The sequence below is a fragment of the Apodemus sylvaticus genome, chromosome 6 (assembly GCF_947179515.1).
Source record: "Apodemus sylvaticus chromosome 6, mApoSyl1.1, whole genome shotgun sequence".
In the NCBI taxonomy this organism is placed as follows: Eukaryota; Metazoa; Chordata; class Mammalia; order Rodentia; family Muridae; genus Apodemus; species Apodemus sylvaticus.
In genome coordinates this window covers 109,268,244-109,283,428 of record NC_067477.1, presented here as the reverse complement: position 1 = coordinate 109,283,428, position 15,185 = coordinate 109,268,244, and the positions used below count along the sequence as shown (strand labels likewise).

General features: G+C 45.4%; 1 protein-coding gene across 1 annotated transcript; it reads left to right on the top strand.

The window, feature by feature from the left end:
- Nucleotides 1-2,055: 2,055 nt before the first annotated feature.
- Nucleotides 2,056-9,943, top strand: Ttc32 (tetratricopeptide repeat domain 32). Its single transcript, XM_052186121.1, is given in 5 exon segments — nucleotides 2,056-2,322; nucleotides 8,526-8,602; nucleotides 8,605-8,691; nucleotides 9,538-9,585; nucleotides 9,588-9,943. Coding segments are annotated over 5 exon segments (441 nt in total). The 5' UTR covers nucleotides 2,056-2,182; the 3' UTR covers nucleotides 9,677-9,943.
- Nucleotides 9,944-15,185: the final 5,242 nt, after the last annotated feature.

Genomic DNA, 15,185 nt, shown 5'->3' with positions numbered 1-15,185 from the left:
TAGAACATTCCAAAAAGATCCTCATCAACCTCTGGTCTGATACCCACATACGTGGTTACACATGTGAACACACACACACACACACACACACACACACACACACACACACACACGGCATCTTCATGTACGCACACCCATATACACACATAAGAAAGTCGAAGTTAAAAGGGTGAGAAAGATGGGTCATTTAAATGGTAAGGGCAAGAAAGCACACACGGCCACAAACACAAAGGCCTTAATCAAATGCATTCTATGTGAACTAAGAAGACCACACAGGCCAGGCAGCAGTGGCGCATGCCTGTAATCCCAGCACTTGGGAGGCAGAGGCAGGCAGATTTCTGAGTTCGAAGCCAGCCTGGTCTACAGAGTGAGTTCTAGGACAGCCAGGGCTACACAGAGAAACCCTGTCTTGAAAAACCAGGGAGAGAGAGAGAGAGAGAGAGAGAGAGAGAGAGAGAGAGAGAGAGAGAGAGAGAGAGAGAGGGAGAGAGAGAGAGAGAGAGAGAACAGTTTCTCCTTTCTCGTTCCACTAATGTGTTATGTTACACTGATTAGTTTTTATGGAATGAGTTATCCTAGTATTTCAGGAGTAATTCTCATATGGCTACAGTGCATAATTCTTTTAATATGCTGGTACATTTGGTATGGTAGTCTTTTGTAACGTTTTCTGTTAATGCAGACCGGAGCAAGGTGGTGCAGCCATTTTAAAGACTAGGCTCCCAACCAAAATGTAGTTTTGCATTGATGCCAGTCACAATGCATACTGTCTGTCACTGTTATCTCAGCAGGATTGGCTCTACAGGAGAATGTAAGATATGTTCTTTGCTGATTAATTTTCAGAAAGAGTTTAAGGACTGGTGTTAATTCTCCCTTAAATGGTTGTAGTTACCGGTATAGCCTTCAGATCTAAGGCATTTCTTTGCCATTAAATCAGCGTTGGGACTCGAGAGAGGGCTCAGTGGTTGAGAGCACTGACTGCTCTTCCAGAGGTCCTGAGTTTAATTCCCAGCAACCACATGGTGGCTCACAACCCTCTGTAATGACATCTGGTGCACTCTTCTGTCATGCAGGCATATGTGCAACTAGAGCACTCATATACATAAAACAAGTCCGCCTCTTTACTAGTAAGTTAGAGGTTTGCTAGGATTTTCCAGTTCCCCATGGTTAGCATGCATTGGTAGGTTCTGTTCCTAGTTACTTCCATACCCTTCTTTTACAGAATAAAATGCTTTTCACCTCCATAATACTAACCATTATCTGGCTTAAAAAAGACTGATTTTTTTTTTTTTTTTTTTTTTTTTTAGTTTTTTGTTTTGTATTTTTTGTTTTTTGTTTTTGGCTAGGCTGCAGGGTATTGAGGACAAAAGCTATGTTCACTTTATTAATCCCAGTTTTTAAAATTGTGTTTGTTACACCATAGAATTAATAGTTACTCTTCCAGTAGGAAGTTCTATGTTAAAGATGACAGTCTCTCTCTTCTCTTTATAGCCAGCGCTACCAAATGCCTTATAATATTTATTGTGTGTCATGGTAAAAACACTGGTCTGGGTCACTTATAAATACATTCATTCCGTTCATTTTGAGGGCTGGGGAGTCGACGTATGTAAAGGCCTTCCCCCTCATCATAGCAAGGCAAAGGGCATACAAAGCTTGCAGTAGTCTCTTTGCCTCGTCCATTCGTGAGGGCGGAGCCCCCCTGTATTGGGCCCCACAGTGTCGCACTGAGATTCCCACTCATCATCTGGAGGGGGTTTGACATTCAAACCACAGCACTCAGTTTTTATGTATTGGAAACTGCTCTACTTAGATAATTACGTTCTGCTTTGTGTTTTGGAATTCAATATTTTAAACATTTAGCTTTGTAATTCAATCAGAATCAGTATATGAGCACTGTGTCTTAAATGTTTCCTTACAAACGCCTCTCTCCCTCCCTCCCTTCCTCTCTCTGTCCCTCTCTCTCTCTCTCTCTCTGTCCGTCCTAATCTGTATATGTACACACTTAGCACAAAGATTTAAATTCTCTTAATTTCCCGCGAACTTGGCCAGGCGGTACCAGTAGTCTCGCGATATTACGGGTCCTCAAACAGGACAAAGTCCTCATTCTGTAGCGGAGCGCGGCCTTTAACCCATGAAGACCCGTGAGCGGTAGCTGTGGTTCCGCTTCCACCCGGCCGAGGCGGTGATGGCCGTGCGGCCTGGCCGAGAGGGCGCCGAGAGCCGGGCTGCCCTGGCGATGGCGCAGGCTCGCTTCGCCAGGGGCGAGTTTGCCGCGGCCCAGGAGCTGTACTCCGCGTTCATTGGCCAGTGCGCGAGTCACGGGAGGTAACTATCGCGAGAGCGGCGCGCCCCGGGGTGCGTGGGTGGTCCTCGAACCGGCGCGCGGATCTGGGGTGGTGCCTTGGTCTTCCCCCAAAAAGATTCCCTCCGAGTCCTGTCCTTCGGGGAGGGGGACGCCTTGGTCTTCCCAAAGGCCCGGGCGGCCGGAAGCCGCTTTCCTGGGCAGGGAAGGTGGTCGTCCTCGCGGCCACAGCGACGCTTTTGCGTTCCGGCCGCGAAGGTTCGGGCTCAGCACCAGCTTAAGTACGGTCCCTGCACCCAGCCGTCCGTTAGTGTTTACCAAAACGTCACCGCACACTCCCCGAAGAGAAGGGTTGTTAATATGACATCGCTTCAGCATCACAAGATTCCTTTCTGTAGAATATCCAGCCAGCGATGAACCTTTTATTGCCCGATACAGCTCTTTGTTGTTTGGGTTCGAGCAGCTTATCAAGATGTGCACATATGACCCCTCTTTTCCCCACTCTAAGTCTTGAGAAAATAGGGTTTGTATGTCGAGCCAAATATGCCCTTTGATTGGATTCTGTTTTCGGCCAGTTAAGGAATTAAAAGGCAGTAAAAATCTCAAGCTAGGCAGGCAGCAGCGGAGGAGGAGGAGGGTGCGACGACAAAGTACAGTAACGAATGAAAAGACAGCTGACGTCAGATAGAATCAGCTAAGGAGGAAAGGTGAGAAAACACGAGCGGGCGGGCACGCCGGAAAAACCCTCCGCCCGGCGAAGGAGGATTTCAGGAACCCTCAAATCCATTCCCCGTAGGGTTTAAGGCACCGAGGGTTGGTCAGTTTGAACTCAAGGTGCTTGACCTCGGGCCTCAGCTTTGCCCTAAGCACGTCCCGATCCAGCTTTGAACTTGTGCAGTAGCACAGCAGGTCCATCAGCGAGGGGGTGGAGGTGGGTGGGGGGCTCTATTGGCGGAAGAAAAGTAGAAAAGTCTTTTAGGCTGCTGGGTTTTTGTTTCAGGTCAGCCGGGTAAGGAAGAAGCAGGCCAGACTGGAAGTTCTCCATCTTTATTATCTCGTGTCGGCTCCTCTCCTGACGAATCTACTTATTAGGGAGTCTAGCTCCCAGTCCCTCTGGATTGTTTGTCCCAGTGTCTCTGTATTGCTTTTAAATTGGCCGTTAAACCTGGAGACTTGAACCAACTCAAATATGAGAGCTTTTCTGTCTGCCCGCAGGTTCACATTTCCACTGCAATCATTTGAAGTCTTCTTTTACTTTTTGTGATGGTCACAGCCTTATTTTTCCTTTCCTTTCTTTTCCTTTTCCTTTTCCTTTTCCTTTTCCTTTTCCTTTTCCTTTCCTTTCCTTTCCTTTCCTTTCCATCTCTCTCTTCTCTTCTCTTCTCTTCTCTTCTCTTCTCTTCTCTTCTCTTCTCTTCTCCTCTTCTCTTCTCCCCTCCCCTTCTCTTCTCTTTTTTCTTTTGTAGCCCCATCTGTCATGAAACTTCCTCTACACACCAGGCTGGCCTTGAATACAGAGATCCACCTGCCTCTCCCAAGTGCTGACATTACAGGCAGGTAGTACTGGTCCTGGAAGATCTTTATGCTAGAATGCAACCTTGTCTTTGCATGAGATCTAATACTGAAGACTGCATTCTTATTTGTTTGTAAGACTTAAATGAAATTAAGCCAGAAAGGCAAAATTGCTTTCTCATTTTAGTATTACATTATTGTGATAGTTAACAGAAATTACTTGTTTTAAATTAGTGTTTCTGTTACTTCTTAGAGAATTTCATACAGTGTATTGTGATAATCTTCACCCTGCACGGCTCACCTTAATTCCTCTCAGTGCTACCCCTACTTCCCCTCCCCCTCTTTTTTTTTTTTTTTAGTTACCAAGTCACATTTTGTGCTGCCCCATTTATTCACAGATCTGTGGCCATGTAGGAGATTGGTTGACCTACCAGGGGCCATACCCTTAGGAAAGCTGACCCTCCCTCCCTTCCTCAGATGCTCTTAGCAGTTTATATCTCCTTTGGGGTAGGACACCCCATCCCCCCCATGCTGGAGTGTTGACTGACTTGATCTTCTGCAGGTCTTGTGTGTGACTTTATGAGTGCAGTGCCCCTGCAATGCCCAGAAGACACTGTCTCTGGGTTTCTGCCCCAACCCCAGGCTCTGGTAGTTCCCTGAGCCTTGGGGTGGGGAGAAGGGTGTTGACGTGGCATCCCGTTTGTGGCCGAGCACTCTGCTGACATCTTCTAATAGAGGATTCTGCATAGATGATAGAATGATGTTACTATCTCCTGCCATTTCCACCACCACTCCTGGTAAGAAGGCCAGCGGACACAGGAGCCTTGCTTTCTATTCTCGTTTAGCCTCTAATGGACTTCTTTAGGAAGTTTCGGGAACAATTAGCAATAGGTATGTGGATGGTACATGAGCTTTTTCTTTCTCATTTGCACACGTCAGCCCAAAACCCCCCTGTACACCACAGCAAGTGAGCCTCTGCCCTGAACCCCCTGTACACCACAGCAAGTGAGCCTCTGCCCTGAACCCCCTGTACACCACAGCAAGTGAGCCTCTGCCCTGAACCCCCTGTACACCACAGCAAGTGAGCCTCTGCCCTGAACCCCCTGTACACCACAGCAAGTGAGTCTCTGCCCTGAACCCCCTGTACACCACAGCAAGTAAGTCTCTGCCCTGAACCCCCCTGTACACCACAGCAAGTGAGTCTCTGCCCTGAACCCCCTGTACACCACAGCAAGTGAGTCTCTGCCCTGAACCCCCTGTACACCACAGCAAGTGAGCCTCTGCCCTGAACCCCCTGTACACCACAGCAAGTGAGCCTCTGCCCTGAACCCCCTGTACACCACAGCAAGTGAGCCTCTGCCCTGAACCCCCTGTACACCACAGCAAGTGAGTCTCTGCCCTGAACCCCCTGTACACCACAGCAAGTAAGTCTCTGCCCTGAACCCCCTGTACACCACAGCAAGTGAGCCTCTGCCCTGAACCCCCTGTACACCACAGCAAGTGAGCCTCTGCCCTGAACCCCCTGTACACCACAGCAAGTGAGCCTCTGCCCTGAACCCCCCTGTACACCACAGCAAGTGAGCCTCTGCCCTGAACCCCCTGTACACCACAGCAAGTGAGCCTCTGCCCTGAACCCCCTGTACACCACAGCAAGTGAGTCTCTGCCCTGAACCCCCTGTACACCACAGCAAGTGAGCCTCTGCCCTGAACCCCCTGTACACCACAGCAAGTAAGTCTCTGCCCTGAACCCCCTGTACACCACAGCAAGTGAGCCTCTGCCCTGAACCCCCTGTACACCACAGCAAGTGAGCCTCTGCCCTGAACCCCCTGTACACCACAGCAAGTGAGCCTCTGCCCTGAACCCCCTGTACACCACAGCAAGTGAGCCTCTGCCCTGAACCCCCTGTACACCACAGCAAGTGAGTCTCTGCCCTGAACCCCCTGTACACCACAGCAAGTAAGTCTCTGCCCTGAACCCCCTGTACACCACAGCAAGTGAGCCTCTGCCCTGAACCCCCTGTACACCACAGCAAGTGAGTCTCTGCCCTGAACCCCCTGTACACCACAGCAAGTGAGCCTCTGCCCTGAACCCCCTGTACACCACAGCAAGTGAGCCTCTGCCCTGAACCCCCTGTACACCACAGCAAGTGAGCCTCTGCCCTGAACCCCCTGTACACCACAGCAAGTGAGTCTCTGCCCTGAACCCCCTGTACACCACAGCAAGTAAGTCTCTGCCCTGAACCCCCTGTACACCACAGCAAGTGAGCCTCTGCCCTGAACCCCCTGTACACCACAGCAAGTGAGCCTCTGCCCTGAACCCCCTGTACACCACAGCAAGTGAGCCTCTGCCCTGAACCCCCTGTACACCACAGCAAGTAAGTCTCTGCCCTGAACCCCCTGTACACCACAGCAAGTGAGCCTCTGCCCTGAACCCCCTGTACACCACAGCAAGTGAGCCTCTGCCCGAGAAGCCGTGCCGGCCTCAGCTGACAGCTCAGCACGCCCGTGTGCTAGGCTCAGCATCACTGCATCCCTCGCGCCTCTCTCTGGCCAGTTTCTCATCTGGAACGTGAGCTTTCAGTTTCAGTAGAGTTCCAAAACGTGATGTCTACCAGTTCCACGTTTCCCCTTATGCATATCTTTGGAAGTTTAATTTTATTTCTTAAAATATTGTGTTGCTGAATAATTTTGAACAGTATTGACTGTTTTCAGGGGCCCAGTGGGTAAAGGGCTTGTCCCACGAGCCTGATGACCTCGGTTCAAACCCTGGAGTGCTTGTGAAGCCGAAGCGGAGAACACTCTGTAGAGCCCTTCCCTGGCCTCTGCACGCTCGTAGTGGCACCTTACACATACAATAACAATTCAGAGAAAAAGCATTATGTTAAAAATATCAGTACTTTAATAATGAAAGTCAATGGTATTAGCCAATCTCTCTCTCTCTCTCTCTCTCCTCTCTCTCTCTCTCTCTCCTCTCTCTCTCTCTCTCTCTCTCTCTCTCTCAAGATTTCTTCTAAATACGTATGAATGTTTGCATACACATGAATCTGGGACCAGAAGCATGCAGTGCCCACAGAGGCCAGGAGAGGGCATTCATTTCTTTGGAACAGGAGTTACACGTTTGTGAACCACAGTGTGGATGCTAGGAATTGAACCTGGGCCCTTTGGAAGATCTACAAGTGCTCACTAACTGTCGAACCATCTCTCTAGCCCTTGCCTGCGTCTTTAAGATTGAAAACAAAATGTCTGCCTTCATGGAAAGTAATATTTTAGAATTTGTCTTAATGAAATCTAACATTCTAAGATTATCCAAGGATAAGACTTTATAACAAACTGAAAGAATTTTGAAACCTGAAAGAATGAATGATGAGCATTTTACTGAAGTCCTGAGGTGCCTTTCTTTCGGTCTGGGGCAGCAGTTCAGCTGGTGTCCTAACACCTGCTGCAGTCTCCTGCTCGTGAGCCTTAACAGTGGGGTTAGTGGCCTTCATGGGTGTGTCCTTTGTCCATCTTTCTCAGAGCTGACAAAACGGAACATTTCTAAGTTACAGCACTTCCACCTACAATTATGAAGTCTGAACTTCAGGACCATGTGGATGTGGTGTTACGTAATTAGGTCCCAGCACTCGGGAGGCAGGGGCCAGCCTGCCCAACATAGTGAGTTCCAGACCAGCCAACGTTACATAGTGAGACCCTGCCTCAAAAAACTGGAATAATCACAATAACACCTCCATGCCCCTGCCGCCAAATAAACTGCAAGGACCTCCGTGTGCTACAGTAGTCACGGTCCTTGTCTGAGTTCTCAAGGCCTAATATGTCAAGGAAAAGAGCAGATGGGGCAGGGGTGCGGCTTCCCAGCTATGGGCACTTGCTCTGCCAACCTGGCACCTGGATTCTGTTCCTGGAGCCTGTGTAAAGGTGAAAAGGCAGAGCTGACTCCACTCCAGATACCCGCTGTGGCATCTGTGCTCACACACACATACAATAATATATTTAAAAAAATAAATTACTGCCATCAACTGGATGTTTTTTGAGGCTATGCTTTGTACTGTGGGTATAGCAAATGAGAGAGAGGTGGAGTATGTAGTTGACTTTGGGGAAGAAATGGGAAGGAAGAAGGAAGACGGTAACACCCCTGTCTCAGAGCAGTGAGATAGTTTGTCATAGGCAGTGAGAGGGAGGAGGCTTTGCTCCCAGGCACTGGGTGTTAGACCTCTCACAGGAGTATTACACCTATGCTAACTACTGCTTAACCAGCGTTTCTTTCCTGGTGGAAAATGACTTCAGATCTCATTGTTTGAAGACCACCTATATTTTAGAGTAAATTAGTAAGTTTCTGACAGTTCTGTAGGACACTGGTACCTGCGCGGGCTTTCCTAGCTCAGCATGTATTTCTTCCCCCACAGTGTGCTCTGAAAATAGTCAGCAATCATTTTAGTATTCAGCAAAACATGTCAGCAGAGAGCGAGGGTCTTGAAGACTCTAATAACATTCCATGACTTTAAAATCCACGCCGTGCTGTGGCCCCGCGAAGTCGCCGATGGCCGTACACGGAGCTTGGTTTCTGTGTCCGCACGCACCGACTCTTCAGCTTGGCGGTTCGCTTCCGCACGCACGGCGTGTTGTGGCTGTGGAGTTTGATGGGGCCCCAAAGAGCGTGGAAGTGGAAGTGAAGGGCTTTAACAATGTGATTTTAATGTGAACTTTGTGTTTAAAGCAAATGTAGCCCCGAGGATTTGGCCACCGCATATAACAACAGGGGGCAAACCAAGTACTTCAGCATTGATTTTTATGAAGCATGGACGACTACACATCTGCCATAGAAATCCTGCCCAGCTTTGAAGTTCCCTATTATAACCGAGGCTTGATACGCTACAGGCTGGGTAAGGTGGCTTGGATGTTCACTTATTTATTTATTTATTTATTTATTTATTTATTTATTTATTTATTTATTTATTTATCTTTGCTCTTATCGGGGACTGTATTCTGTTGCTTCAGAGCGATCAGCTGTTTGAGGGAAATCAAGTTTGACAATTATGTGAAATTTCGGTTTAGAGCTAAGGAACAAGGAAGCGTTCCTGAGTGTTTTTAGGCATTTGCAAGGCTGTACAGACCACAGCAGAGCACTGTAGTGAGAATGAGACCGGACGCAGGAGCAAGGGTAACCCCGCGCCTGCGCAGTCCCAGCCTCACGATGAGGGAGGGCAGTGCGGATGGACGCCAGTGACACTTTCTAGTGGAAAAGGCAGGAGACACTTGGAAGAGAAGTTTTTACAAGCCTGGATGAAAGGGGCTGTGGATATTGTTTCTCACTTAAAAAAGAAAAACCCGTTTCTCAGTTTTACTGCAGCTATGTAAAAGAAGTGATATAATTTTGTTGAACTTTTGTGATGATGTATATGCTGCCCACCTATAAAATTTGATTGGAAAAAAAACCCGTCACTAATTTATTTGTTTTATTTTTTTGTATTGTCAGAAATTGAATGCAGGGCCTCATGTATGCTAGGCGAGAGCTAATGGTGTGAGCACCACTGTCTCTGTCACCGATGTCGTCCCACTTATTCCGTAAGGCGCACGTTACTGATAGACCATCTTAGGTCACTGGCAGACGCAGCTTCCTTTTGGAGAACTCATAAGTGAAAATATGTGCATTCAGACTTTACTGTGCAGTTACAGAAATCCTCAACATTTCTCCCCTTTTTTTCTATCTCTGGTATTCTCTGCTACAGGGTATTTTGATGAAGCTGTGGAAGATTTCAAGAAGGCATTAGACCTAAATCTGGATTTCAAGATGCTGTTTTGAGCTTAAAACAGACCATTTTAGACAAAGAAGAAAAGCAAAGACGGAATGCTGAGAAAAGTCACTGAGCCATTTAGCTTGTTGAGATCCTAACTGAGACCCTCATATCTGCATTTGATTGACTCTGAGATGGGCACGGAACTCATTTGATTACATGTAAGAAACTGAATTTTAGAAGTGAAAGTAAAAATAATGTGCTTATTAATTTCAAGAAAGATCATGTTTGATCTTTTAATAGAGTAAATAAGTAATACCTGTGGATGAATGTATACCATTACAGCAAAATATTTAAATCAATATGTATTATTTTTAGTAAAGGTTTTATTTTTACCACACATTTCTGTTCTCAGATTTGTATTTTTTCCCACCTATAGAAAAGTTGCTAGTAAATATAGTCAAGTCATAAACTCTTCACCTACTTAAAATATCACATTTGCTTTTTCTGAATACTTAAAACCAAAACTTCCCACTCTAAAGTCTGAGGCAGGAGGTTTGTAGTAAGTGCTCTAAGCCTAGGTTATGGAGACCCTTAAACAAAGCCCAACCAACCAAAAAAAAAAAAAATCAAACACAAGCCAGACAAAGCTTGTGACCTGCTGACCTGCTTCAGAGTGAGATAGGGATGAGACAACGCTTCCCTCCCCAAACAGTTCTGCCTGCGTCGTCCTTAGGACGCTCTCGTCCGCAGCCACTCACTGCTGCGACACCTAATAAAATTCATCCTGTCACATGCTCCATCTCCAGCCCGTGCTCACATTCCCCGTGACTTGGGATAATTGCGTCATGTTCCCATGTCTCAGCACGTTTCCCTCCGGGGTCATCTCCTGCTCATTGTCTCTGCACAGAGAGTAGAGAACTCACTTCACGTGTGGTAATGGGGTGAGAGACAGGACTCCTGGGCTAAACATGAGCACCCATCCTGTGGGAGAGCAGTTGGAAAGGATTCATCCTACACTTGATCTTTATTTAAGTACTGAATATAATTTCTGTCTCTAGATGATGACTATAATGATTGACACCATCAGTATTTCTCAAATGCTTAGTATAAGCCAAATACTGCTCAAAGTCTTTATGAATTGATGCAGCATAGAGAGGGAGGTGACAAGCGGGCAAAAGTGTGTTAATGTAAAGCCTAACAATTCAATTTTGAGTTCTGCCGGGGAACGAATGACACGGCTCTCACGGCCTGGGAAGAGCTCCGGAGAAGCCAGTCGAAGCCAGTGCGGAGAAGCCATCTACAGTTTTAAGTTTTTATTGTCGTGGCTTGGCATTCTGAGATACAGACCCTCATCTTCAGGTCTTCCAAACTGGTCTATTGCTGCTGTGGGGAAGCTATTCTGGGTAGAAATTGCCCCCACTGGAGAGAGGCAGAGTGCGTTTGCCTGGCATCCACAGTCCAACAGAACTCTGTGGCTTCAGTGCGTCATCACCCTTAAGTAACTTCTTTCTTTCTTTCTTTCTTTCTTTCTTTCTTTCTTTCTTTCTTTCTTTCTTTCTTTCTTTCTTTCTTTCTTTCTTTCTTTCTTTCTTTCTTTCTTTCCTTCCTTCCTTCCTTCCTTCCTTCCTTCCTTCCTTCCTTCCTTCCTTCCTTCCTTCCTCCTTCCTTCCTTCCTTCCTTCCTTCCTTCCTTCCTTCCTTCCTTCCTTCCTTCCTTCCTTCTTTCCTCTCTCTCCCTCCCTTCCCTTCCCTTCCCTTTTCTTTCTTGTCTGCCTCTCTCTCTCTTTCTCTCTCTCTCTCTCTCTCTCTCTCTCTCTCTCTCTCTCTCTCTCTCTCTCTCTGTGATCTCATGAAGCAGAGAAAGTAATTGCCCTGTTTGTAATTTGTAAATAGTATCTGGCAAAATTCACGGAGAATTTGTGCTGCAGGTGAAAGAATAGGAAATTAAGTTTGCTGCCAGAAATGAAAAGTCGCTCTATTTTCATAATCACTCACATTTTCCAATATGATTTATCTCTGTTGGGAAGAACATTAAAAAGAATTTATAATGTTGCATGGAAACAGAAAGGCCCCTTTTTTATACAGCCTTTAGTAAAAAGAAGCAAGCTGTCCTGACCTTGGGAGAGCTAAACACCATTCCACCCAGAGAATCAAGTAATACTTAAACAATTTTATTTCTTCTTGGCTCATGGTCTCTCTATTTTACTTGCGTCTGGAATCAGATGCAGTATGAAAAAGAAAACTTGTTAAAAAGTTTTCATTTGCTTTGCTAGATTTTATTACTCAAAAGTTTCTTAATTTCTCAGAAAAACAAAATCTCTGTTGCTTAGGATCAGCCCTGCCTCCACCTAAAGTTGGCTCTGTCTTTTACTGGCTATAGCTAAAGAGCACCAAAGTTTATCTTCTCCAAAACCAGGCTTTACCCATCTGCAGCCCATTTCTCACTGGCTGAGTGATATCTTGGGTATTTAAATGTTGTTTATCTTCATGCGATTATTCCCATCCGCCACATGTATGCTGCTAGAGAAGTGCCCAAGCTCTGTTATCCTGCAAAAGCAAATCAGAAAGGACTTACAGTTCATTATACAAATTGTCTCACAAAGGATAGTGAAATGGAATAAGCGAATTTAAATGACTTTCGAGTTTGGAAGATTATTCTTAACACTGCTTGAGAAACATGTTTTTCTCTTCCAAGTCTGGAACTGAATGAAGTCCGTGGACTCACTTGACAACAGCAAACTACAGTGACCGAGCAAGCTAGATTTCCTGTCAGTCACGATCTGATCACTCTTTTTTCTGTGTCATTTCTTGGTTCTCTGCCATTTTCTGCCATCCCTATCCTACCCTCATGAGCAGTATACCATTTTTGGAGGTTGTAACTCTCAGTGGGCATGATACATTTTATTCCTGACATTGGTGGGGGAGGGACCAGCTCACTATACTGCTCTAGGACTCGAAGTATCTGCTGAGTTTAGCCTCCTTAAGAATTGATCTTGAAGTTTCTTAAGGATTTTAGTTTGTCAACTGAAATACTTCCAAGTGGAAGCTGTTAACAAGGAAAAAAAGTTTACTTTTAATTTATCCTACAGTATATATACCTCTCCACCTTTCTCTTTTCTCTTCTTTTCTTTTTTTCTTTTCCTCTCCTTTCCTTTCTTTTTCTTTTTCTCACTGGCTGAGTGATACTTTGGGTATTTAAATGTTGTTTATCCTCATATGATTTTTGTTTCTTTTTTTTTTTTTCTGAGACAGAGTTTCTCTGTGTAGCTCTAGCTGTCCTGGAACTCACTCTGTAGACCAGACTGGCCTCGAACTCAGAAATCCACCTGGCTCTGTCTCCCAAGTGCTGGGATTAAAGGCCTGCGCCACCACTGCCCGGCGTATCCTCATACCATTATTCCCATTCCCCACATCCAGATGCTGCTAGAGAAGTGCCCAAACTCTGTTACCCAGCATTCTCCCTCTGCAAAAACAAAGCAGAAAGGACTTAACAGTTCATTATACAAATTGTCTCACAAAAGATAGTGAAATTCTTTTTCTTTTTCTTTGTTTTGGTAGCCCTGGCTGTCCTGGAGCTCACTCTGTAGAACGCAGAGATCCATCTGCTTCTGCCTCCCAAAGCTGTTCACCAGTATATCCAGTTCACCTACTTTCACAAACAGAAAAATAAATCAGTGGAAACAAGTGTTTATAACAGTATAAACAATCAGTTTGCATATAAACTTCTAGAATCAATGTTTACTTTTTCTGAAAGCATTATGAAACAGCTTTATTGATATATAATTGATATATTCTACCAGTCCATTCACAGTATATAATTAGGTGGTTTTGATTATATTCAGAATTTCTGCACTATTATTGAAAATGCTATTTTCAGGCTTTGGGGTGGGGAGAGGAGTGTTTCATGGTCATGTGTGTGCTTCAAAAATAGCACATACATAAGACAGATCAAAGGTGCCGCCTCTCCTTGATCTCTCTCAGTGCACCACATGGTGCAGGCCTTTATAACAGTCTCTGGCTAGAAACGTGTGTTGAGGAAATGGATTATATTTGTCTGGAACAATAATGTTAGATATACTTGGGAAGTTTGAGCTAACAGATGATTGTTTTGAAAAAATTAATTGTTGGTGCTGGAGAGATATCTTAGATATTAAGAGCACTGGCTGCTTTTCCAGAGGACCCTGGTTTAATACCTAGCATCCACATGATGCCTCATAATCATCTGTAACTCCAGTTCTAGGGGATCCAATGCCATCTTCTGGCCTCCTCTGACACTTCATGCATGTAGAGCCTGACATACATGCAGGCAAGACGCCTACATGCATAAAATAATAAAATTAAATCAATGAGGTATGTGATAGGAGAGCCCAGTGAGCAGCACTTTGAACTGCTTCTGTGTGGACCTTGTACAATCTCAACATCTATATACGTTTAGATTTTAATGTTTTCTCTAGTCCTTAAAAAATGTGCCAATTAATCAGGGGAATGGCATTCCAGTTTGAAATAGAAGTAAAGTAGCGAGAGGAGAGAGGTTTGCTACATGTCTCAGCCAGTGTTAGGGGACCTCAGAAGAGTCTTCGCATCATAAAGTCGAAAGGAGAATGATACATGCAGTTGTGTATTTAATAATGATAGGGAAGTAAAAAACGCAGAACGAAGGACAAAAGACAAGTGATGGGGACTTATGAGTGAAGGGCGTGTGAACGTGCAGACGATGGTAAACTGAGAACGGTTGTGTCATTCATGTAGCCTGTGTTAGTGATGTGTGCACGCACATACAGCTGAGGGCATGACACCACCTTGTTTTCACAGAGAAGGAAGCTTCGGCCAAGACAACTGGGAAAGTCCCAAGTCCATACAGACATCTGGAACCACAGTTAGTATCAATCAGTTTTTGTTCCCAAACTGGCATCAAGTCAAAGTAGATATGTAAATTTTTTGGTCCCAGTTAAAAATAATTGCTTATAAATGTTTAGTGCTATCAAGGTGAGTGTCCCCAAAACATGTATTTTTGCTTCTTATAACAGAGCATTATTGCAATGTTAGACTTGCTTGTGGGCCATTTTTACCCATGATTGAAAACAGACACAGGAGATGGTGAAAAGCAGATTAATATTAAGAGCGAACTCCACTTGGAAACTTGAAAGCCACAGCTGCCAATATGTAAATTTGTGTCTTATGTTAAGAAAAAGCATCCAACACTTAGAAAGGGTGAAGCAGCCGAGTGTGTGGCGGTTCAGCATCCTAGGAGGCCCAGTCTAAGAGACCCACCCAAGGACTACTGCATTCTGTTGCTTGTAAGGCAGGCTAAGGTTACATGAACTTGTCTGGTTGTGTCCAGAGGACATGCAAATGAGTCGTCTGGTAGGCAAGATAACCCCAAAGGTTCTGGTTTTGTTGCCCTCTAGAGCACCAGTCAGTTTTGCACGCATGCGGGCAACGTGAGTTCTTCCCCTGAATTCTCCCTGCATCGCCTGCAAATCCTCAGGTCTGCCCCCCCTCCAGCACTGTGGGGTTCTTTCCTAGATGCAGGATTTCACATGGAATTATAGGAATCATATTAACTTTAAAGATGTTTGACATCTAATGTTTGACAGTGCTACTAAAAAGTTAACATCTTAGATAGAACTTCTCATGATG